Raw genomic sequence first — 27,174 nt, forward strand, 5'->3', positions numbered from 1 at the left:
TGTGCAATATCTCAATCCACCATGCGTAGTATATTCACTGCGGATCATTGTCAACATGTTTACCACCATTATGTGCAATTATGTCAAGTGCAATATTTCTCCATTTATTTACTGTTTATTTATTTGCTATTTTATTCACTGTGCAATACTCACTACAATACATACATTTCTACATTTCTAAATTTAAATTTAATACTTTGTATATTTTTCTTGTAATCTTTGTACATATACATATATATCTTATACTTTTTTTTATTTTTAAAATTTTTATTCTATTTTATATATTGTTTGTATATTTCCTGCTGCTCTGTCTTCTGTGCTGCTGTAACACCGCAAATTTCCCCGTTGTGGGATTAATAAAGGATTATCTAATCTAATCTAATCTAATCTAATCTAATTCAGTTATGAATCAATTTTAGTACTGCAGAATTTCAGTTATGAATCAATTTCGGTACTGACAGTATTTCAGTAAAGAAACTATTTCAGTCTGAGAGTATAATCTGAGTTCTGAGAGTGATTCAAAAAATGAATCTATTTAAGTACTTACAGTATTTCTGTTACGAATTGATTTCAGTACAGACAGCATTTCAGTAAAAGAATATTTCAGTACTGACAGTATTTCAGTAAAAGAGTCTGTTTCAGTACTGACAGTATTTCAGTAAAAGAATCTGTTTTAGTACTGACAGTACTTCAGTAAAAGAGTCTGTTTCAGTACTGACAGTATTTCAGTAAAATAATCTGGTTCATACTGCCAGTACTTCAGTAAAAGAGTCTGTTTCAGTATTGACAGTATTTCAGTAAAAGAATCTGTTTCAGTACTGACAGTATTTCAGTAAAATAATCTGGTTCATACTGCCAGTATTTCAGTAAAAGAGTCTGTTTCAGTACTGACAGTATTTCAGTAAAAGAATCTGGTTCATACTGCCAGTACTTCAGTAAAAGAGTCTGTTTCAGTACTGACAGTATTTCAGTAAAAGAATCTGTTTCAGTACTGACAGTATTTCAGTAAAATAATCTGGTTCATACTGCCAGTACTTCAGTAAAAGAGTCTGTTTCAGTACTGACAGTATTTCAGTAAAAGAATCTGTTTCAGTACTGACAGTATTTCAGTAAAATAATCTGGTTCATACTGCCAGTATTTCAGTAAAAGAGTCTGTTTCAGTACTGACAGTATTTCAGTAAAAGAATCTGTTTCAGTACTGACAGTATTTCAGTAAAAGAGTCTGTTTCAGTACTGACAGTATTTCAGTAAAATAATCTAGTTCATACTGACAGTACTTCAGTAATGACACTCTTTCAGTACTGACAGTATTTCAGTAAAAGACACTTACGGTATGGACTTTATTTCAGTAAAGGAGCCATTTCAGTACTGACTATATTTCAGAAAAAGAACGATTTCAGTAAAAAAACTATCTACAGACAGCGACTCAGTAAAGAAACTCCTTAAGTACTAATAATATTTTAGTTAAGAAACTTTTCAGTGCTGACACTATTTCAATGACTCCCATATGTCAATGAAGAGGGAATGTTAGTGCTATTTTAGGAGCTATTTTACAAAAGACAAAGTGCAAAAGAAAGAAAACACACATATCATTACACATGTAAGAACTTAAATGGATTGAAATGGGCTCTGATATAATAAACCTAACTCTAAAATATTTAGACATTTATGCAAGAATATTTTGGTGTTCACTTCAGAATCATCTACAGCTCCACTCATCCATCTAGACTTCTTCGATTTTTACAGCGTCCTACTAATTACTCTGTATTACTCTTACATCTCGTCTCCTGGTGAGTGAGTCGTAGGCAGAGAAGCGTGGGCGAGGGGACTGCAGGGTGGGCGTGGACACAGGGCTCGAGCTGCGGTTCAGGCCAAACAAATTCAGCTCAGATGTTGCTGGAGACATCAACTCAGGACTCTGAAACACATACATAACCCCTTTAAACTCTACAAGGTGGGTGTTTCTGATAAAGTGGCCAGTGTGTGGAAGTACAAGGTGGGTGTCTATGATAAAGTGGTAAGTAGTGGGGGGGGGCGAGTACAAGGTGGGTGTTCCTAATAAAGTGGCCAGTAAGTGAAAGTACAAGGTAGGTGTTTCTAATAAAGTGGCCAGTAAGTGGAAGTACAAGGTGGGTGTCTCTAATGAAGTGGCCAATCAGTGAAAGTATAAGGCGGGTGTTTCTAATAAAGTGGTGAGTGTACTTCCCAAATATCCTGAACTTTGTGGTGCTGGTAAATGCACACATACTGTATCTGTACCGTCTTATTTGAGAACAAAATAGAAATGTTAGGCACCTTGTATTCAGACATTCTGCTCGCAGGGTTGTACTCTATGGAGACGGTGGAGTAGGGACTGTTGAAAACTCTGGGAGGACTTTCAGTCTGTAAGATGAGAGAAAAGACATCGCTGTTAGTCAAGTAACAGCCTGCAAAGGCTCAGCAGGCCAGGAACTGAAGGGCTACTGTTTCCAGTGCCTGAGCAAGACAAGCATGTGATAAACTCCCCATATACTTAAAACTAAAAAGGCCATGGTCACAAATTAGGACATGCCCTTAAAGTACAGTACAAAACGGTAATTTAATGTAGAACATTATTTCAGTAATGGAACAATTTCAGGACTGACTTCATCTCAGCAAAAATCTACTGACTTTATTTCAGTATAGAATCTATTTAAGAGCTGACAGTATTTCAGTAAATAAAATATTTCAGTACTCACTTTATATCTGTAAAGGGTCTATGGCAGTACTGATCTTATTTCTGTAAAGCAACCATTTCAGTACTGATTTTTTTTACTAAAGAGCCTATTTCAGTACTGCCAGTATTTTTGTCTGTCAAACTGTTTCAGTGCTAAATTTATTTCAGTAAAGGACCTATTTCAGTACTTATTGTTTCAGTAAAGAATTTATCTCAGTACTGACTTTATTTCAGTAAAGTAACCATTTCAGTGCTGAATTTATTTCAGTAAAGAATTTAAATCAGTACTGACAGTATTTCAGAAAAGTAACAATTTCAGTACTGACTTAATTTCAGTAAAGAATCTATTTCAGTACTGAGAGCCTTTCAGAAAAATTATTTTAGTACTGATTTAACTTCAGTACAAAATCAATGTCAGTACTGAGAGTATTTTAGTAAAGGAGTTATTTTAGTACTGATTTAATTTCAGTACAGAATCTATGTCAGTACTGAGAGTATTTTAGTAAAGGAGCTATTTTAGTACTGAAAGTAGTTTAGTAAAGGAGTTATTTTAGTACTGATTTAATTTCAGTACATAATCTATGTCAGTACTGTGAGTATTTTAGTAAAGGAGCTATTTTAGTACTGACTTCATTTCAGTACAGAATCTATGTCAGTACTGAAAGTATTTTAGTAAAGGAGATATTTCAGTAATGACAGTATTTTAGCTGTTTCAGTATTGATTAGCCTTGTCACTAAAGCTCTGTATAAATATTTCCATATAGACACTCACCTTGTCAGAATTGCTGTCCCAGTCTTTAGACACCAAGGACTCCATTGAACGGCGGGTTATTGAGGCTTTGGAGATGGTTCCATTTGCCCCAGCGCCCAGGGGTCCACCCGGTCCGCTGGCACCATTCCCAACACGATCGGTGCCCAGGAACAACTGGTATTTTGGATTTGGGGGGCGTTTAGGGGTACCCGGCTCATCTTCAGACGGAGGCCTGTCCAGCTGCTTTTCTCTGTCAAACTGAAAGTCCTGCAGGAGAGAAAACACATAATTAGACGTGTTTGAGCATCTGTGTTTGTTAAGGTCTGTACGATATATTGTTTGTTAATTATTTTCATGAAAATTTCCTAAAGCCTGCAATATGCAAGTGAGTCTCTATCCAATTACAATGTTTCACTGTGTGCTGTGAGCGTCCTGATCAATCACAGGTGTTTGGATGTTTGAATGAATCAAGTCCCACCCACTGAGCTACTGTTGCTATGTCCATCAAACTTTCAGCTCTGCTAGTTGTTGTAACATCAGATCCTAAGGGAACTCGTCATCTTGTACCTGAGGTCTATTTATATTTATCTTCTATTATTCTATATTGTGGCTCTATAAATATTTATCTTTGCTCTGTTTTAAAAGCAAATACAAGCTCTATGTAATACAATTTAATTTAATGTAGAAGAAATTTCAGTATAATTCAAACACTGAGACGAAGAGTCTGAGTCAGAGGGGTTTGATGTGAAATGTTTCACTGTTCAGTGGTGTTGATAGGCCATTTTATTTTCTATACAAAAGCGCAAGTGAATCTACATGTCTTCATATTTTTTATATGTAATGGTTTAAAACAGTAAAATAGTGGTAAATCTGAAAAAATAAGTTTTACTTGAGGAATATTTTGCCTCACAATGTCCTGCATCAATGAATTTAAGGCAAAAACCTTGAAACTACCGTAAAACAATGTCTCAGATATCAGGCAGCATATTTATGCAACCTTCCGTGATGGAATTCTTAGAGTTCTCGTTTCTGCAGGTTTGTTTTATGGAGTTTGCCTTCACTTTACGGAGAAAGAAATGCTTTTTCAGAGTATTTTTTGAGGGGTGGGTCAATCCTTATTTTGCAAAGAGTCCATTCACCAACGTATTTTCACTTCATCGTAATGACTCACAATATGTAGCAATATAGTCACAGTGTGCAATTTCATCCTGATCATTGCTGAAACAAACACATGCGAATGCATGCACAGGCACATACATGCATACCAATTAAAAAGTGCTCAATCACCATTTGACACTGACATCACGTGCAAACTGAGCGGCGGTGGGCAGCAAGTAGTGTTGGGCGCACTTAAGCAAAGCTGAATTTCAGGCAAGGCCTAGCGCACAAGACACTGAGCGTAAAATAAACCAGCTCTCAAGCAGAATGTGCAGTAATCAGCCCTGTATTTGAAACAAGCGAGGCACAAAATCACCTTTACCTTGTTGCCGATTTGCCACAAATGTAGTCGAGGCATGAAGTTTGCTTCTTTAGTTTCGCACTGAATCATCACACACTTGCTAAACCGTGTGGAATTGGTCAGTAACCTCAAATAGACTTGCTTACATGGTTTCTGACTCTGTATGACACACTGTTATCTATAAACATGGGCTAAATATGCTAGTATAGCTAAAAACAGTAGCATCAACTATTTCGAACCGTACTTTGGACCATTCCTGACGATACCTGTATGTCATACAATGTCAGAAACCACAAAAACAAGTCTACTACAGCTCAGCACAGATTGAGGCAAGTGTGTGATAATTTAAGCATGATGCTAATTGCTTATCTGTTAGCTTGTTAGCTGCATTAGCCCTGCAGCTCCTCAAACGTGAAGTAAACATGTCTTGGCTGATCGACTACATTGGGGTAGTGTAAATCTGATTTTGTGCCAGCCTAATGCATTAACACTCTGGCTGAGGCAGGGTTAGTAGCGTGCTAATTAGCCAATTAGCAGTGCACGTGGATCAAAACCTGGCTGGTGCTGTTTGATGGCATTGTGTGCGGGTCATGCATGCGCATCCTCATGCAACTTGATGCAGTCTTGCATGCACCGTGGATCTGGTCCACTACACCGCACCTCCCCAAGACTTACCGGGCCGTTAGGCGGAGGGCCTTGGTCTCCAGAACCAATAGGGGGCGTAATCATTACAGCAGGAGCTGGACTTTCACGCTCTTTCACGCTTTCCATCCCGTCTTTAACTCTAACCGCATCATGACCTCTTTTGACCAAAAGTGTGGGGCTGCCATTGGGCGATGTCAGCCCATCGCCGTCGGAAACGGAGAACTTGTGAATGAGGTCTTTCACGCTTCCTGAGCGCCTCAGATTGGTCCCCTTCACCAGCGAGGTTTTTGTATTGGCTCTCCAGTTCTTCTCCTCGTCCTCCATGTTGGTGCGACCCTCGACGTGTCCGTTTGAAAGTTCGGGGGCGGAGTTACGCAAAGAGTCTTTGGTGTCTGTTCCCTGAGAAACATACCAGCCCTCATTTCAACATGGATAGTGAACCATAATTTCCACTGTTGATGAAAACACCTTCAACATTTGTCAAACTCTGATTGAAAAAGATAAATTTACACAATTTTCCCCAAAATGTTCCAATGCTAACGTTTCCAATAGCTCAGTCAAGACGGTTCACTTCTTTAGTTTTAGTCTTGGGACTACAAAGCTAATGTAGCTAACATGTAATGGAAGTTTATTAGCAGCAATTAGCACCATGCTAAACTGCTAGCCTAAATCATCACATACTAAACAAGGAGTGTAGAGTTGTTATGTAATCTTAGAATAGTCTATTAGAAATAGACTTGCTCACGTATCTTCTGATACTGTATGACATACTGTTTTGGATGAACATGGACAAAACCATGCTAGCATAGCTAAAATGAGTAGTAGCCTTGTTGACACCTGAATTTTGTCCTTCTTTATGGATAACAGTTTGACATACAGAGTTAGAATCCATGTTTAGTCATCAAGTAATCTCTAACAGACATACTTATGTGGTCTCCGAAAAAAATACGACTATCTGTTATGTATATTTATGGAGAAAAGTATGCTAGCATAGCTAATACAGTAGCAGCCTTATTGATGCTTACATTTTGTCCATGTTAATAGACAACAGTATGACATATAGAGTTAGAAAACCAAGCTGTCATTAAGTAATAGACTTCCTTATGTGGTTTCTGGCATTATATGACAATCAGTCATGTATAAACATAGACAAAAGCATGCTAGCATAGCTAAAAAGAGTAGTAGCTTTTGTTGATACCTGAATTTTATCCATATTTATAGATAACAGCATCTCATAGAGAGGTAGAATCCACGTGGAGTCATCAAGTAATCTCTAACAGACTTGCTTATGTGGTTTCTGGCAATATATGACAATCAGTTATGTAAATACATGGACAAAAGTATACTAACACAGCTAAAACAGCTATAGCCTTGTTAATGCTTAAATTTTGTCCATGTTTATAGATAACAGTATGAAATACAGTGTTAGAAACCAAGCTGTCATTAAGTAATAGACTTGCTTATGTAGTTTCTGGCAATATATGACAATCAGCTATATGTAAACATAGACAAAAGCATGCTAGCATAGCTAAAACAGTAGTAGCCTTGTTGACACCTGAATTTTGTCCATGTTTATAGATAACAGTATGATATACAGACTTAGAATCCATGTTGAAACTTCAAGTAATCTCTAAAAGACTTGCTTATATGGTTTCTGGCAATATATGACAATCTGTTATATGTAAACATAGAAAAAAGCATGCTAGCATAGCTAAAAACAGTTCTAGCCTTGTTGGTGCTTAAAGTTTATCCATGTTTCTTGATAGCAGTGTGACATACAGTGTTAGAAAGCACATAAATCTATCTGAGATTACTTAACAACTCAGCACGTTGAGGCATGTGTGTCATGATTGAGGCACGATGCCAATCGCTGCTAACACTTGTTAGCTTCATTAGCCCCGTAGCTCCAGTGCAGAACCAAAGAAGCCAAACATGTCTTGGCTGATCTACTACATTCGGGGTGTAAAAGTTATTTTTGTTGCCAAACTATTCCTTCAAGTCTCACGACAGCCAAAACAAATGTCTAAAGCGAGAAGCTTCCCAGCTAGCTTTACGCTAAACCAGCACTGCAACACAAGCCTCTTAGTTCAGGAATTCAGCTGAGTGTCTGGGCGTGTTACACGACATCACAGCTGCCAGATCGCCTCGGCCGTTACTGGAGAGCCGAGAGCGGAGGCAGACAGCATGAGGAAAAGCTCAGGTGGCGGCAGCAGCTATCCGTCAGACCTGTCCGCACCTGGGGCTTTGCAATTCCGCTGGGACGACAAGCAAGACATTGATTCGCAGTGGCGGCATCTCAGGACACGCCGGATACAGACGACGGCGAGTCGGGGTAAAGGCTGTCAACAGCGTCACGCCAGGCCAGGCCATGACGGACAAACTCTATCGTTTTAGGTGTCATATGGTGTTACAGACAGCTAGCCGAGGAATAGAGGCCGTCGTTGGCTGTCGATCCTCACTTCCATCACTAAAACAGAGATCAAACTCAAAGGGGGGACGTAACAGGGGGCAGTTCTGCAGGTCATATCACGAAAAGCCAAGATGTAAAGTGAGCTGACAGCCACGACACACACGGAGTAAAAGACTCAGAGGTTTAAAAGGTGTTGTCAAGCTCTGTTGAACTTCCGTGCCTGTCCTAATCAGCTGAACTCCGCGAACATAGCGGAAAATATCGGCAAGTATTTATTATAAAATCTCTATAGAAATTTCTACATTGTATAAATGTTTATCCAACACCATCGGCTGCTGACAAGCAACAGGAGTTTCCAGAACTGGAGTTCAAAAAATGCTAAAAGCTACAGAGAAGATGGAGCTCCTAACAACCACCTGGAAGAGCAGGTAGACACCAGAACTGCCCCCATCAGATAAACAGCACTTAAAGCTTTCATCTTTGAGAGAGAGGAGAAAATCAAGCTGCCTCAGATCGGAAAACACTTAATATTTGTTCTGCTTAAAAATGTTTTAAAAGTTTTTATTTTTATTTTTATTAAAGATTTTATTTTTTTAACCTCTAAATAATATTATATATCGGTGTTGATGAAGAAAACCTCGTATCTCCATTTTGTCGTTTTTCAATTTTTGATACATAAATTAAAAGTGCCGGTTGTTCTTTACATTGTGTGCAAGTTTTATGAAGAATGGACCAAAAGAAACGACCCAAAATGACTCGGAAAGACGTCTGGTTCCATTGACTTGCATTAAAAGTAAAGGTTTTTCCCTTCTACTGTAAAGTTACCATTTCAGAGATACGAGGTTTTGTTCTGACAACAGCAATATATATATATATATATATATGTATTTATAAAACGTTGTACACATAATATACACAGAATGTAACATAATTATCGTTCTGTTAACTTCCTATTCGATATTAAATGAACTTTTGAGTCAATTTACTTGCCTTTTTAAACAGTTTTTTACAGTGTGGTCTGATTTTGTACAGTACTGTATGTACAGTTGCGTGCAAAAGTTTGTTGATTTTCTAAGTGTAAACAAGTTAAAACATCCTTTACACATTTTAATTTTAATTTACTATACTGAGGGGGGAGAAAACACATAAATTGTGGCCTGTGCAAAAGTTAGGGCACCACTTAAACCCTGTTGTGCACTAAAATTAGCAGAAAAACGCCTAATTTAGATTTGTTTCCTGTTGAGAACATGTTAACTTGATGTAGTTATGTTATAAATGAAGTTTGGGGGGAGGAGCATGGCTGAAACCCCTCCTTCTTCCAATCTAATGCCCTATAAATGTTCCTCAGTCCTACATCAGTCCTGCTACAGAGTCCTCCCTCATACTACCACCGCCATGTTGAAGGCCTGGTCTGAACTCACAAATTTTTCCTTAGAAAATAAACAAAATCTGTAATTTGAGCCAGAGATGTTCAAACAGTTCTTTAAGCTGTTTCAGTCATCAGCGAGGGAGCTGTCGACACTCTGCCCCACCTACCAAATGCGTCCCGCGGAAGAGGTTGGGTAATAAATATATCACCGATGAAAGTCGATGATATTCATCTTGCATTGTCTGCGAAAGCTGAATCTTCCAGCAGCGCGGCCCTGCTGGATAATGTGTCTGTTTTAATTATGAGGGAGTCGCTGGGGGTTTGGAACGGCTGTAATGTGCACCATCATGTGGAAGGATGAACTTAATGTGCTGCTCTGCCAAATGTAATTGCATTATCGCATATTATTCCATGCTTAAGGGATTAGGCGGTTAGAAAAGCAACAAATTCAAATTATATAAGCTCTGTGCGTCACTCTCTCTTTCTCTACTTGTGCATTTCTCCTTTTCTAGAACAATTTTCTGCAGCACGTGACCTTCAGTAATCAAAAAACAGCGACACCTTAACATCTGGCCATCGGCAAACGAGCACGACCCCGACCCCAGGACGAAAACACGGCAACGAAAGCTGCCACCGTAATTGAATACTCTTTATATTAATGAATAAACAGAACATAATTATGCTAATGCAGGTTATGCAAATTGGCCAGTGTCCAGTGGATTACTTGGATGAAGAAAATCCGGCCTAATCCAGGGACTCGCCCAGCGTTCTTCCCCAGGGAAAGCGCACTGGGAGTGGGGAAAAGGGCCAGCGCGCTCCCCCTGGGCCTCAATGCTAATCGCTTACTGTATTTAAAGGGCCTTAGAGGGATAATCGCTTAATCTAGACTTTAATATGATTAATTCCCCCCCCAAAATATGATCTCATACGATGATGAACGCTTTATCTCTTATCCCACCCCCGAGACAAAAGCCAGGCGAATCTGCGATTGGAGCAAACGAATCAAAACTAAATAAAAGCATATAAGCATATAAGCCTGTGACAGCTTGCGATTCATCTTTATGACTGGAATCATTATCATGAGAAAAAAAGAAACAGTGCGTTTTTCTAAGGAAATCCCTAAAGCACTTCTTTCCGTCAGGGACGCCAATCCTGCCGCAGAACCCAAACAACAGAGCGCTGCTGTTGCCAAGCCCATCAACGCAGCAGCAGCAGTCCCCCCCAAAAGCACTTGCTCCTGAACTGAGTGTGTTATTCGGTGTGTATCTGTGTCTGTACTTATGTGTCATAATAATATAGCCCATATGTGTTATATACAAGTAAGTACCTATTTTAATCTTAAATATATGTGCAAATAGCTGCATCGCTACTGTCGGAGCGAAACCTCGTATCTCCAAAATGGTTACATTACAGGAAAAGGAAAAAACCTACACTATTTATAATGTAAGTCAATGGAACCAGACGTCTTTCCAAATCATTTTGGTTGATTCTTTTGGTCCATTCATCATGAAATTTACAGACAATGTAAAGATCAACACACGATTTCAAATTATGTTGAAAAAATGAAAAACAATGAAAATAGAGATGCGAGGTTTTGTTCCAACAACAGTGATAAGTAGTAAGATATCTACAGGTAATATATATATATATATATATATATATATATATATATAGCCTATTTACATACTTACATGTATATATACATGTATTGTGTATATATATATATATATATATATATATATATATATATATATATATATATATATATAATTGTACTATATGTATTATATATGTTGGTACCTATAGGTAATAACAATATGCTCTATATGCATTGTATTATGTGTGTATTGTACATACACACACACACACACACACTCTCTCTCTCTCTCTCTCTCGATGGGCTGTGAGTGGTTTGTGGAACTGCTTTTTTTTAGCTGGCGGACTGAGGGTCCCACTGTGGGAGAGAGGGCATTACTGTACATCTGTCTCATTCCCACGGCAACACACAGACACACACACATATGTGTCTATACAGCATGCTTTAATCCCCCTCAGCAGAGTACATTCACACTGAGATTGAACATACAGGAAGATCGGCACAGTGTGTGTGTGTGTGTATGTGTGCGCGTGTGTGTGTGTGTGTGTGTGAACTGTGATATACACTGCAAATACACATGAATGAAAGAGTGAACAAGTGCTTCAGAGAGGGAGAGAGTGGAAGAATGTGAGAAAAACTGAAAGAAGGAAAAGGAAGAAAAGAACAAACAGAGAGAGAGAGAGAGAGAGAGAGAGAGAAAGAGAAAGAGAAAGAAAGAATGAGAAAGATAGTAAGAGGAGAAAAAAACGAGGGAAAGAGAGAAATAAGAAATGAAGATAAATCAACTGATGCATGAAAGAAAGAAAGAAAGAAAGAAAGAAAGAAAGAAAGAAAGAAAGAAAGAAGAGAGAGAGAGAGAGGAGGGGAGAGTGTTAAAGAGTCAGAGTCAGAGTGAGAGAAAGTGAGAGAGAGAGAGAGAGAGAGTTTATGTGTTTATTCCTCAGGGGAAGCCGCTGAAGCGACATATGGTGCTGAATTTGCCATGCGTCCTGACCTAGATTACTGCGATCCTGTGCACCAACTTCACACTGTTTCTGTGTGTGTGTGTGTGTGTGTGAGAGAGTGTATGTGTGTGTGTGTGTGTGTGTGTGAGAGTGTATGTGTGTGTGTGTGTGTGTGTGTGTGTGTGTGTGTGTGTATTGTGGAATCTGGAATCCACTTACACTCTAATCTCTAAAAAAGACACAACAGCAGCAGTAAAGCTACGTAGCCCTGCTCTTCCTCTCCGAGCCAGTATTAAAGCTCCAAACAGACAGACTGCTCAGCTGATCTCCTCCACAGCGTAAGCAGGGCCTGCGCTCTCTCCTCTAATTTCAGTGGTGCAAAATGTGCAAACCACCAAAAGAGAGCCTCGCCAGCCGAATTAACGCACAAAGGCAATTAATTATGTAGGACAGTGAAGTTGCCTCTGGCTCTCCACACTGCTGGAGCGAGCACATGTCTCCGTTTTCTGTGTCACTAACGATAGGTTCCTTCACACGGTACCCAGCACTCATTTTACTTCACCAAGTAAATAAATAAATGAATAAATAAATAAATATATAGATTTTATATGTATTTAGATATATATATATATATATATATATATATATATATATATATATATAAAATTTATTTATCAATTTATTTTATATATACTTATTATCCATGTCCCTGTCTCCTTATATAAATCTATTAACATTGTTCATTAAAACTACACAGAAAAAAACACTCAAAATATCTTGTTTGTTCTTTATGTAAATATCTATTCAAAAAATACATATATAAAATAATAAATATTTCAAAAATATTTTTTACATTTTCAAACAAATATAAAATATGCTTTTGTGGTCATTGTTAAAATGTTAAGAAATTTTTTAACACCAAAATATTTTAATAATAATAATAATAAAGTTTTAATGATAAAACATTGTACAGACATTAGTCTTTAAAACTATACATATATTATAATTTTTAAAATATATATTATTTATTGTATTAAAAATGTGTAAAATATATATATATATATATATATATATATATATATATTTATATATAATTTTTTATTCAATATATTTTTGAGTAAAAGAGAAAAAAACGTTCAAAATATCTTGTTTGTTCTTTGTGTAAATATCTATTAAAAAATACATTATTTTTCAAAAAGATTTAAAAAAATTTCAAACAATGAAATGTTTTATATTTTTTTTTAAATATGCACAGTTAAACCATTAATGAACATTAATAAATGTATTAACACCACAAAAGATTTAATATGAATAATAAAGTTTTAATTATAAAACACTGTACTGACATTCTTCATTATAATTACTTATATATAATACTACTTTAAAAAATATGTATCATTAATAATTTTTAAACAGTGTAATACATATATTTAAAAAATATTTGAATTATTTTAATTAATTTTAAGCAAAAGAAAAAACACTCAAAATATCTTTTATCTAAGAAGTTTTTTCTTCTTTTTGTAAATATCTACTTAGAAAATACATATATTAAATAATTTATATTTCAAAAATATTTAGATTTTCAATATTTTGTAGTTTCGTGGTCATAGTTTACACGTTAATGAACATGAATAAATTACTAACACCATTAAAGGTGTGTATATATAGAATTCTGGGTAAAAGGCGCACTAATGCTATAGCATAAGGCGTAAACACCACATTACACAGGACTACATACTGAGTGTGTACAGAACAGAAAACAGCAGAGGAAGGGAGGACAAGTGTACCAGTTGAAGGACAGGTGAAGGGACAGATGTTCCATCCAGCTCTCACTCTACGTCTCGCCGTCACCAGCATCTGGGAGAGTGGGTGAACCTGCGCACACAGCTGTCTCTACATCGCTGATCACCATCAGCTCTCTAACAAAGCGCTTTAGGGACGGAAAGGAGTGATGCAGAGGAAAGTGATCCAGGATAATAGTCCCCAAACTTACTCACACGCTTGAATCTGTCTCACATCACCAGAGCTCAGGAACAACTGTCTCCCTTGTTCATCAAAGACACGTAAAAAACAGCGCAGATTTGACCGCCTTCAGTGACTTATGAAGACTGAGATCTGATTAAGAGGTCTGCACTCCTGTGGGATTCCCACCGGACCCATGGGAGCCACCACAGTATCTTGAGCGTGGGACTAATTTTCAGTGTTCAGTGTGGATGGGAGCGGGCGGGTAAACAACCCACTCCAGGTGGGAACGGGGCAAAGCACGACGGCCACAGCTGCCAAGCAGAACACCAAAAATAACTGCTCTGTGGTTTAATTCCTGCTCTGTGTTTACTGGGAATAAATGGCGTTTGGTGAAGTTGCTTTACAGTGAGCCTGATGACCATGACTGCTGTGTTATTTCAGCAGAGGATAATGAACATGTCAGTTCACCCTGACAGAACTGTGCGGGTGGGAGCAGGACTAAACGCTTCGGTTGCGGGTGGAAGCGGGACAAATGATTCCGATTTTCTGCCGGAGCGGGCTCAGATCTTGCAGGAGCGGACGGAAGTGGGACTGAAAAAACAGTCCCGCACAGATTTTTAGTCTAATTCATGAAACTTTCGTACGACGTGGAAACAGGTGGAGGTTAAGGCGCTGAACTAGTTTCCGTGCTTGATATCAAGTGCCAGCCTACCAGGATCTCTTTGACATATCATAGACATACAACATGCCCTAATTAATGCGGATGTAGGGAGCCAATAAAATGACAGGCAATGGCTGTGCTCATAGACGGAGTTTAGACCAAGCAGTGAGCGCGCTGCTCCCCCTACTGACCAAACTTTATAGTGATAAAATTACACCAAATATTATTTTTCAGTCATTTGACTGAGGGTGCCCAAACTTTTGCGCATGACTATATACATTTTGACCCTCAGACCATCACAAATCTTACACTTTACCTTGAACAGCGTTGCTCAAATTTTTGTGTACAACATTTGGGGAAAGAAGTCACCCCAAACAAAGGGCAAAAAGCCCCTTTTAGCTTATTGCTCGTAAAATATAATTTGGTTCTATTTTAATCAAAAAGAAACAAATTTGTTGACTGGAGATTTGCTGAATAGCTAGCATTAGCATTATGTTGTTAGCTAGCATTTAGCTAAAATAAGGCAACATTTTTAGGTGTCTTGCTGAAAATAGTACAGTTAAGCTGTTATAATAACAATATAATAACATTATAGTCTTCAGTTTCCTAACGGAATGAAAAAAAACACTTTTATGTTGTAGTCAGGCAGAAAATTAATGTTGCCATATGGCAACACCATTCAGTAGAGGGTTAAACAGTAGCTTGGGTAACATTTTGAAGAGTCTCTCTAAGAGTTCAGACTTTCTTGACATTATAAGCCTTTTTTCAGACCCAGATTAATAAATCTAAATCCAGATTAACAGAGATTTTCAAGAATGAATCACTGTTAGCTTTGTCATATTTTCTGCAGTTTGCTTGAATCCATACTAAGGAAACCACTGCTGTATGTCTCATACATGTCTAGAGACGGTAAATATCCCTCCATCATGAGGAACAAGGACACACATGAGCCTAAGGTCACAATGCTCAATGCCAAGTGTGGGCTAGAGGGGTATAAAGCCCCCCAGCATTGGGCTGTGGAGCAGAACTGTGTTCTCTGGAGTGACGGAGCTCCATTCAATACCTTTGGGTTGAGTCGGAGAACCAGAACTGATCACCCAACATCAGTACCTGACCTCAATAATGCTCAATCAAATCCTCACAGTAATGTTCCAACATCTAGTGTAAAGCCTTACAATAAGAGCAGAGAACCAAAACACAATCTGTAGGAAGATACAATTTTGCTATCATGCATATCAGTCTAGAAACTATGGGTATATGGAAAATGATAACGTAGATTTGTTGCCATATGGCAACACCATGTGAAATGCAATCTGTAGTGCATACAATGGGATCTTTTATGCCTATGTGTGTGTGTCCTATTGCAGAGTACAGGTTAACTCTCACTGTATGCACTACAGATTGCAGCCCCACTGATTAACGGTATAGCCATATGGCACCAAAATGCAAAGTACCCCCAAAATAATTCCTGTGTATTTCATAATCCATGCAGTAAAGGGTTAAACAGTTAAAGGGTTAATAGGTTAAAGCCTTTGTGGTACAACGGTAGCACGGCTAGTGCGGTCATTACCATGCTAGTGTCCAGCTGACTCTTCCCTGGCATGCCGTTGGTCAGCCTGTCGGTGAGGTGGTCCAGTCTCGTGCTTTCTTGTCGGTACCTCTGGATGTCTTCTCCTAGCATGCTCAGCAGAGCGACGAGGGCTTGCTCTCGAAAGCGTAGGCACTCAACGTGGGCCGCTTTACCCACAATGCACCTAGGCAGCTCACGCTTGTTCCCTGAGAAGCACTGAGAGTCAAAGAAAAAGAGTGGCCAGTGAGTGGAAGTACAAGGTGGGTGTTTCTAATAAAGTGGCCACTTAGTGGATGTACAATGTGGGTGTTTCTAATAAAGTGGCCCCTTAGTGGAAGTACAAGGTAGGTGTTTCTAATGAAGTGGCCATAAGTACAAGGTAAGTGTTTCTAATAAAGTGGACAGTGGTTTATCTATGCTGTATCAATTTAACATACTTACAGTACAAGTCTCTGTGTTTGTGCTCTTTTCAGCCTCTGTCTGCAGAGTCTCTGGACCTGGTGTATCACAGCACAAGATTTTCTGCTGTAGCTGCACTGACCTCAGCCTAACACACACACACACACACACACACACACACACACACACAATCACACAAACACACAGGTAAAGATTAAGTTTAGTGAGAATGTAAGTCTAGAAATCTGTGTACAAAGGTCAAAGCAATGGAAGCTAAACAGCTTTAAAAAGCCATAAATGTGAATCACAGTGATTGTGCTGCCTCATCTTGTGTAAGACGCTTCACACATTCTTGACTGCAATGCATGAGTCCACCACTAGAGGGAGGTGTGCACTCGTCTGCTCATTGGTTCAGTCCAGCAGACAAATAAGTGAAAAACACTGCATATCTGAACTTGACTGAAAACAACAACAACATTTGGGGGAAAAAATAAAAAAAATAAAAATAAAAAAACATTCTTCTATGATAAGCAATATGAATGATTGAGAGAGAGAGTGAGAGACAGAGAGAGAGAGAGAGAGAGAGAGAGAGAGAGAGACACTTATGGCTATAATGATGGGCACTGAAATGACCAAGGTAACCAGACAGGGCTCTGCTGTAGAATTGTCATCACTGTAAGGTTTTCCTGACTAAATAAACAGTAAACACATAAATTACTGCAAACTGAAAGAGAAAAGTTAAAAAGTACAGGACGACATCAAATGAAAATTTCCAAAAACTGCTAAAGATTTCAACATATCATAATAATATACCAATATTTTCTTAAATATATCTACTACTTCTAATATCTGTACATAAATAAAGGTCCCATATTCTCCATTATTATTTTCTAAGTTTTACATACCAAAACAGTTATATTTCAGTAACTTTATGGCCTCTTTTTATCCCTGACATTTAAACCTGCTGTATCTTTAAGGCTGATGGATGTAAATGAGGTCTGTTCTGATTGGCTGTCCAGCATCTTGCCTCATTCAAGGAGCACTGAGAGCTGAAACACTCCTTATAACTTCAGGGTGAGTGGGTGGAGCTAAACTGCTGTAGGTCAATCAGGCAGATATTTATAAAAGCATTGTTTTTTGTGACATCACAAAAACAGTGAAATCAGAACAGGCTGTTAAAATGAAGGTAAATTTGCTGTTTCATGAAATGGGCCCTTTAATTCTATCTAAGACACAAAAAATATGTTACATAAGTTATGAGTTACAAAAGTTTATTTGTTTGAAGTCATTTAATCTACTGCAACTGTTTACACTGGCAGATATACTTGTTTTAAAGGGGAATTCCACTAATGTTTTGCAAAATTTCCCCATAGTTCAGTGTGTGAGATGTAAACAGAGTGATTCAGAGCCATGATAGTGATAGGAAGCAGGGGTCGCCATGACTACAACACAAATATAGACATTTTATTTACAATCCAAAACCACCAGTGAACCTACACGAGTCTTCTGAGTTTATATGGGATGTTGATGATGAGAAAATAGTCATAAATCTGAAAAACATGTACCCCATTGCCATGAACAGCTTTTAAAAATGACATTTCAGCTAAAAACTAGCATCAAACAATGTCTCAGGCATCAGGCAGCATATTTATAATAATTTTATGTCATAACTTTATGTAAGAGAGTTTAAACTGACTATAATTTTAACAAATCTTTGACAAAAGATTTTACGAAGCCCACACGCTCCAAACTGCCCACATGTACTGATGATACAGCAGCGTGCAAAACAAATAACATTATTAGAAAACAAAAAATATTAAATATTAAAAGGTGCCATAACTTTTGCACAGGCCGCATATTGTGTTTCATTTTGTGCCAGTATATTAAATTCAGCAAATAAACAGTAATTGTGTGTTAAAATGTGCAGATGTCACTAAAAATGATGGTTCTTTGGTTACGAAAGTGGTTCTATCTAGAACCATGAACACTCAGAGAACCCTCTGCATGATTAAATGGTTCTTTGCATCGTTAAATGTTTCTTCTTCAGATTAATGGAGAATGTGCTGTAAATGGTTCTATATAGAACCTTTTTGAAAATATATAGCACCAAAAAAGGGTTCTGGTATTGTTACAATGTCAAATTGTAACAATAGAAGAACCCTTTTTGGTGCTATATAGAACCCTTTTCAAAAAGGTTATATACAGAACCATATACAACACAATCTGAAGAACTATTTCACCATGCAAAGAACCGTTTAAGCATGAAATGGTTCTATACAGAACTCATGACGGTGCACTGACCTTTCCCATCAATCTGAAGAACCATTTCACCATGCAAAGAACCATTTAAGCATAAAATGGTTCTATACAGAACACCTTAGCAACCACCTGGGATAACATAGCAATGTCTTAGCAACATCCTAGCAACAACCTGGGATACCACAGCAAAGGCCTATTTGCACCTTGGCAACCACCTGGGATAGCAACACCTTAGTAACCTCCTGGGATAATATAGCAAGAGCCTAGTAACACCTTAGCAACCACCTGGGATACCATAGCAAGGCATAAAATCTTAGAACTCTTGACAGAGGCTTGACCTTTTCCATCAGTCTGAAGAACCATTTCACCATGCAAAGAACCCTGTATTCATGCAAAGGGTTCTTTGAGTGTTCACTTATTTTGACTTAGAAAATCATCAAAACATCAAATCTGACTTTTGTCCACAACTGTATACATGGAAAACACAAGACCAACAGGCTAGTTAGCTGTTTTGGCCCCCAGCCCACCACAAACACTTCAACACCGCCCACCCCCCACACACCACACACACACACACACACACACACACACACACCACAGAAAGTTTGGGCGCCCACATTTTAGAGGCATTAAACTCTTTGGACGTCCGGTTCCTATCACCACCACTGTGAACAATTCTGACTGACTAGAACAGAGTGTTTCACACCAAACCACTCTGAACGACTCTGTTTACATCTTCACCATCTAATTATGCAGAAATTTTGAAAATTAGGTGGACTTCTCCTCCTAAAAGGTACAACAGTCCACATTGTGATTGTCTAGCAAAGCGGGGAATTTGGATCAGGCTGGTGTAGAACAGTCATGCCTGCGTTTCTCCGTGGACAGACGAGAGATTAAAAGTGCCACTGTCACGCTGTGAGAAAGCAGATCCTGATTAGGAAATAGGATGAAATGTGATAGGAGTGGTATGAGGGAGAGAGAGAGAGAGACAGACAGAGAGAGAGAGAGAGCAGATGTGTTGAAATGCAGCTGCATAAGCTCATGTGAAACATTCCGTCGCTGTTAAACTCTATACAAAGGGCAGCGTGGGAAAGTGGAGGCTGTATCTGATTCATACACTGCAAAAAAATCATATCTTGGCGAGTGGAATCATCTTAAATCTAGTCACAATATTTCACAGATTGTTGTATGAAATTAGAAGTTAACCTATTACTGTTCTTCATTTTATTACTCTGTGGTTTTATTTTTTACTGTTTCCACCAGTCACAGTCTGTGAGCTAGAACCACAAAACCTGCCAGGATCGTAGAACCTTCTACTTTTGGGACTGATCGCTGTTCGTTTTTCGTAAAGCGGTCATTGAAACACAGCTTTTTTCCCTAGCAACTACCTGGGATACCATATTAGCAGCATAGCAACACCATAACCATTTGGGATTATATAGTGGCAGCTTAGCAACACCTTAGCAACCACCTGGGATACCACAGCAGAGGCCTAGTAGCACCTTAGTAACCACCTGGGAAAATACAGCAACGACCTGGTTGCACCTTAGCAACCACCTGGGATACCATAGCAAAGGCCTGGCAACATCTTCGCAACCACATTAGATAATAAAGCACCAACCTAGTAGCATCTAAGTAACCACCTGGGGTATCAGCAACGGCCTAGCAACACCTTAACAACCCCCCTGGATACCATGGCAATGGCCTAGCAACACTTTAGCAAACACCTTGGATAATACAGCAACAGCTGTGTAGCACCTTAGCAACCACCTGGAATAAGACAGCAACAGCCTAGCAATATTTTAGCAACCTCTCGGGATACCATAGCAATAGCCTAGCAACACTTTAGCAATCCCCCCCAGATACCAAAGCAACAGTCTAGCAACTCTTTAGCAACCCCCCTGGATACCATAGCAACAGCCTAGGAACCATTTAACAATCCTCTTGGATACCATAGCAACAGCCTAGCAGCACCTTAGCAACCACCTGGGGTAACGGCAATGGGTTGGCAACACTTTTGCAACCCCCCGGATACCATAGCAACAGCCCAACAACACCTTAACAACCCATCTGGATACCATAGCAACAGCCCAGCAACACTTCAACAAACCCCCTGGATACCATAGCAACAGCCCAGCAACACTTTAGCAACCATCTGGGATAACATAGCAATGACTTAGCAACACTTTAGCAACCCGCCTGGATACCACAGCAGCAGCCTAGTAACACCTTAGCAACCCCCCATGCATACCATAAAACTAAAAAACACTTCCTATAACACTGTTTTATTTACAGTGAAGTTGAGGTCATGACCTTACAGTCCGGACTCCGCCCACCGCCCGCGCCCCTCCGTCTCACACTGATTAAGCAGAAGCGTCTGAATCTGCTGATTCAGCGAGAGTGCAGCGTCCACTGAAGGACATGGAGGACCAGCGAGATTTCAGACACTCTGGTCTTTCGGTTTTTCCCCGAAGCGCAAGTGGAGGAAGAGCAAAGACGGCTGAAGGAGACAAACTGACCAGAGGACAAAAACACAACGGTCAGGAGGTCAGAGGGAAGCAGCTACTGAGAAAAAACAACAAGATCCTGAGACCAAGAATCCACCTTTCAGCAGAGAGAGAGAGAGAGAGCGAGAGAGAGGAAAGAGACAGAAACAGGGAGAGAAAGAGAATGAGAGAGGAAAGAGAGGAAGAGAAAGAGTGGAGAGAAACAAAGAGAAGAGAAGAGAAGAGAAGAGAAGAGAAGAGAAACAGAGAGAGAAGGAGTGGAAAGAGGCAGAAATGGAGAGAGTGTTAGAGAGAGAGAGAGAGACAGAAAGTGGAAAGAGACAGAAGCAGGGATAGAGAGAGAGTAAGAGAGGAAGAGAAGCAGAGAGAGAGAGAGAGAGAGAGAGAGAGAGTGGCGAGAGAAACAGAGAGAAGGAGTGGAAAGAGACAGAAATGGAGAGAGAGACAGAGAAAGTGGAAAGAGACAGAAACAGGAACAGAGAGAGAACAAGAGAGGAAAGAGAGACGGAGAGAGAGAAGAGAAAGAAACAGAGAAAGAGAGAGAGCAAAGACAGAGAGAAAGAGAGAACAGAAAGAGAGACAGAAACTGAGAGAAAGTGCAAAAGAGCGAGTGGAAAGAGAGAGAAACAGAGAGAGAAAGAGAATGAAAGAGAAGAGAAAGAAACAGAGAAAAAGATTTATTTACACTCAGAAAAATAACAAACCCTGTCATTTGACTGAGGCTGTTCGGCACTCATCTGTATGTAAACGAGGCTTCTGCGGGTTCTAACTGTTCTCGATTGCTGTGGCTTTATCAGCGCATAGGATCCTCTGACTGTTCAGGTTTCTGTTGGCAGATCAACTACAAACATCGGCACTCAAGCGTTCAAGCGTTCAAGCTTTCCGACAATAAAGACCAATGATTTTTATTTGCTTACTCCAACATTTCTACCATACTAGGCTGTTATGAGCTTTAACACACTGTCTCTGTCCATAAGTTGCTGGACGCAGGACGGCGCGCAGGGCTGAGGTGGATAAAACCAGCGAGAACGTTCTAGTGACCTCGTACTGGATTACATAAAGAGCTGGAGAGCTTCAATTGGGTTTCACAAGGCTTCGTCATCCGGCCGCCAGGAACACGAAATACCACAGAACCGCTCTCCTCTTCCATTACCTCACGCAAACAGAACACGCTCTTCCCAGTCAAGTCCGAGCTTGAGTCGATCCGCTCCTGAGCCACAGACTAATTCAGCTCTGAAGCACGTCTAAATCATTATCTGTGTTCTAACACACAGGCCGGGTTCTCAGTGCCGTGCGAGTTAGCGTCTGGCAAGCTAGAGTCTTTGAAACAACAATGGAATTACTGGAAAAAGTGCCGGCGCACCCTTTGATTGATCACACCGATATGAAGATGTGCTCCAACTTGCTGCGTCTGGAAGTCTCTCCGAGAAACTCCCACGAATTAAACGGTAAAGCTAAAACTAGCAATTAGCTCACCTTTGGCAAAAGGAAAGAAAACATGCTTGATGACCGAAAATGATGCCTTGGCAATATATGCTACATTCAGATTACTGTGAGTCAACCTCCTTATATCTACACTCACCATGCTATCGGCTCCATTGACTATACAGGTGCACTTTGTAGTTCTACAGTTACAGACTGTAGTCCATCTGTTTCTCTACATACTTTGTTACCCTGTTCTTCAGTGGTCAGGACCCCCATAGAGCAGGTATTATTTGGATGGTAGGTCATTCTCAGCTGCTGCTGGAGTTTTTAAACACTGTGTCCACTCACTGTCCACTCTTAGACACCCCTACCTTGTTGGTCCACCTTGTAGATGTAAAGTCAGAGACGATAGCTCATCTGGTGCTGCACAGTCCTTCATTAGTGGTCACAGGACGCTGTTGGCTGGATGTTTTTGGTTCTCAGTCCAGCAGCGACACTAAAAACTCCAGCAGCACTGCTGTGTCTGATCCACTCAGACCAGCGCAACACACACTAACACACCACCACCACGTCAGTGTTACTGCAGTGCTGAGAATGACCCACCACCCAAATAGTACCTGCTCTGTGAGGGTCCATGGGGGTCCTGACCACTGAAGAACAGGGTAAGAAAGTATGCAGAGAAACAGATGGACTACAGTCTGTAACTGTAGAGCTACAAAGTGAAACTATGTGGTCAGTGGAGCTGATAAAATGGACAATGAGCGTAGAAACAAGGATACAGTACATATTGGCTTAGTTTATATAGTACATATGATTTTCAAACTTAAGTGCAGAATTTGACTTGTTGTAAGTCATTATATTTACAGAAGGGGTGCCAAAACTTTTTGCCTTGGGGGGGTAAAAGTGCAGTGTATGTGGTGGGCTAAGGGTCAAAGAGACAAAACAATATACTAATGAAGAAGACAGGTCAGTTTTCGAGTTTCTATCACTGTAATTTATGACAGGACACTGTATTTCTATAGCTTCTGTGAATACAGTCAATTCAGAGCCAACATTGCCTGCATTGATGGATCGTTAGCGGCAGATTAGCGAGGTCAGATCAGGGTACGTTCACTGATGTGTGTGTGTGTGTGTGTGTGTGTGTTTGTGTGTAGGGGGCGTGTATAAGTGTGTGTAAATGTTGTTGTGCTTCTCCAAACTCCACTCTCACTTTAACCTCAGCAACCACAGAATCACCTTCAGCATCGACCATCCTCGTAGAGGAAGACTAATGTCCCCACAATGTCTAAATGTCCATGTTAGCATTAAACTGAAGACATCAGGAAAAGAAAGATAAGAGTTGATAAGTCCATCACTAACAGGAGTAAACAGCCATCACTGTGTTCACAAAGTGTGACCTCTTCATTCTTTATTGACACGTAAACAAAAAGAAAGCAATAAACAAAGAAATCAAGTAAAAGAACAATCAAAGAAAGAGAAAGAAAGAAAGAAAGAAAGTGAAAGCAAGAAAAGTGAAAGAAGATAAAACGAAAAAGAGAAAGAAAAAATTAAGGAGAAATATAAGAAATTAAGGAGAAATATAAGAAATAAAATAAAGAATAAGAAAGAAAGAAAGAAAATGAAAAAGCAAACAAAAAAGAAAAAAGATACATGAAAGAAAGAAAGAAAGGAAGGAAGAAAAACAAAAAGAAAATTAAATATATAAATAAACAAGAAGAAATAGAGGAGAAATAAAACATCAAAAAAAAAGAAAAGAAAAACAAAAGGTAAAAGATAAATGAAAGAAAGAAGAAGATGAATAAAATGGAATGGAAGAAAGAAATATACAAAAAGAAAAACTAAATATATAAACAAAGGAAAAGAAATTTAGGAGAAATAAAAAATAAAAAGAAATATATAAAGAAAGAAAGAAAAATGAAAAGAAGAAAAGAAAATGAAAATAAAGCTGATCGTTTATGTTAATAATAATAATGATTATTATTATAATCCGTGTGTTTAATGTTCGGTGTGATGTCACAGGTACAGCAGTGAGATGATCTGCAGCAGAACACAGTGTTTCCACTGTAACGAGCTGAACTTTCATTTACAGCCACTGAACCTCCCAACTAATCACACTGTAACGACTGAGGAGCACAAACACGCACAGCCACGCTGTGAACACAACGGCGGCCAAAGGTGAGCGAGGCCGTTAAAGAGAGCGAGTGAAAGCGGTAGAGTGAGGGGAGAAAGAAAAACAGAGAGCGAGAACATCTCAGGAGATAATTGTCCTGTCAGAGACCTGCCTTTCTGGTTAGAGACGAGGCCTCCGCCCTGATTGGCAGCCACTTATTTACTTTAGCGCTGCAGAGGAACAGCTGAGAACCCTCTCTCTCTCTCTCTCTCTCTCTCTCTCTCTCTCTCTCTCTCTCTCTCTCGTTCTAATAAAAGCTGCAGTTTTTGTTGAAAAAGCATTTGTCCAACAAATATATATATATCTATATTAAACATACTCAACAACTACGCTATTTGGCCAAAAGTATGTGGACACCTCTTTATTATTGAGTTCAGGTGTTTCCGCCACACCCATTACTAACAGGTGTATAAAATCAAGCACATAGCCTCGCAGCCTCCATAGACACACACTGGCAGTAGAACGGGTCACACTGAGGAGCTCAGTGACTTTAAATGTGGCACCGTTATAGGATGCCACCTCTGCCACAAGTCAGTGTAGTTTCTGTCCTGCTAAATCTGCCCTAGACAACCTTAAGTGCTATCATTGTGAATTGGAAGCATCTAGAAGCAACAACAGCTCAGCCACAAAGCGGTAGAACATGCAAACTCACAGAGTGAGACTGTGACTTCTTCATTCTTTATTGAGACAGGTAAGAAAGAAAGAAAGAAAGAAAGAAAGAAAAATGAACAAAAGAAACAAACAAAAAAGAGAAAAAGATCAATAAAAGAAAGAAAGACAGAAACAAGGAAGAAAGAAACAATAAGAAAAATGTATAAATGAAGAAAAAGAAATTAAGGAGAAATTAAGAAATGTAAGAAAAAAGAAATAAGATAAACAAGGAAAAGAGAAAGAAAGAAAAAAGAAAGATGGTAAAAGGAAGAAAGAAACAAAAAGAAAATGAATATATAAATAAAGCACAAAATTAAGGAGAAATAAAAAAATAAAAGAAATAAAACAAAAAAAGAAAAAAGAAAAAGGGAAAAACAAAGAAAGAAAGGAGCGAGAAATAAAAAAGAAAGAGAGAAAGAAAAAAAGAAATATAATTTAAGAAATGTAATAAAGAAAAGAAATAGGATAAAAAGAAAAAGGAAAAGAGACAGAAAAAAGAAAAAGGAAAAGGAAAAAGAAACAAAAAGAAAAATAAGTATATGAATAAAGAAAAAGAAATTAAGGAGAAATAAAAAAATATTGTTTTGGAGCAACAAATGGAGCAACAACAGCTCAGACATGCAAACTCAGAGCGAGACTGATGAGTGCAAAAATTAACAGACATTTAAAGCATGTAAGCAACATATTTTGTAGTGTTTTGTATTGAGGTTTAACAGTTAATCACACTGTAAGTACTTTAATTCAGGCCTGTGATATTAATGATGGAGCTGTTTAGGCTGTTGGCTCTTTTAGCCTGTTAGCTGGCTGACCAGCCGGGTTCTAGTTAAGAACATAAGTTGCCAGCTGCTCAGTTTAAACAGAACCGGGGTTTTTACTTCATCAGTAAACTCAGCGCTCCATGTGAACAGCATTATCATATGCAGCTTCAAGTGCAGCCCAGTCCATCAGATTTTAGGACGGGAACTTTCCATTTTAAAAACTGTTTCAATACATTGTTGTTTGTCAACATTTTAAGCAGGTATGTATCATTCTTCCCTCCTAACCACAGGACTTCTCCAAGATCCACCCATGAAAACTCAAACAATTCCAAATATACTCCCTGTAGTATTTCTAATCTCCTGCCAGTATGATTCAACTATTAGACATCTCAAAAAAACATGAAAGTGGTCAGCCATCTGGGCACCACACGGCGCCCACTGTCTTATTTTGCCTAATAGAGGTCTTCTTTTAGAAGTTAAAAAAAACCTAACCAAATACTTCCCAATAAACTCTCTTAATAAGCAATAAAAGTGAAAATAAAAGTACTTTATTCTAAAGTTTATCCTCTTTTGAATACTTACTGCTGTTTGACACGTATAATCTCCTGTTCCGTCTCTCTCTGCAGCTCTATCAGTCCGAGATGACTCTGTGTGATCAAACTCCGCAAATTCCCAACACTGTCGCTGCTCTTCTCCGTAAAATCCTGCAAGGAGACACAAATCAGAACATTTCATCATCAAAAATCTGAATGGTGAACTGTGATGTTTACGTATCTATACATACTTACTACACTGGCCACTTTACTGGAAACACTCACCTTGTACTTCCACTAACTGGCCATTATATTAGAAACACTCACCTTGTACTTCCACTAACTGGCCATTATATTAGAAACACCCACTTTGTGCTTCCTCTAACTGGCCACTTTATTAGTAAC

At 38.9% G+C, this 27,174-nt stretch overlaps 1 protein-coding gene across 2 annotated transcripts in view; it reads right to left on the minus strand.

The window, feature by feature from the left end:
• LOC118819947 (cingulin-like protein 1) overlaps window positions 1-27,174 on the minus strand; it is a 45,775-nt gene that overhangs the window by 13,012 nt on the left and 5,589 nt on the right. The window contains exons 2-8 of one of the 2 annotated variants that reach the window (XM_036587968.1): window positions 26,819-26,940; window positions 16,509-16,614; window positions 16,068-16,283; window positions 5,582-5,950; window positions 3,469-3,714; window positions 2,297-2,383; window positions 1,779-1,919 (exon numbers count right to left, since the gene is read on the minus strand). In XM_036587968.1, coding sequence (XP_036443861.1) covers window positions 1,779-1,919; window positions 2,297-2,383; window positions 3,469-3,714; window positions 5,582-5,950; window positions 16,068-16,283; window positions 16,509-16,614; window positions 26,819-26,940 — 1,287 coding nt within the window. The remainder of the gene's footprint in view (window positions 1-1,778; window positions 1,920-2,296; window positions 2,384-3,468; window positions 3,715-5,581; window positions 5,951-16,067; window positions 16,284-16,508; window positions 16,615-26,818; window positions 26,941-27,174) is intronic. The other variant, XM_036587970.1, reaches the window with a different exon arrangement.

The sequence above is a fragment of the Colossoma macropomum genome, unplaced genomic scaffold (genome assembly GCF_904425465.1).
Source record: "Colossoma macropomum unplaced genomic scaffold, Colossoma_macropomum, whole genome shotgun sequence".
In the NCBI taxonomy this organism is placed as follows: Eukaryota; Metazoa; Chordata; class Actinopteri; order Characiformes; family Serrasalmidae; genus Colossoma; species Colossoma macropomum.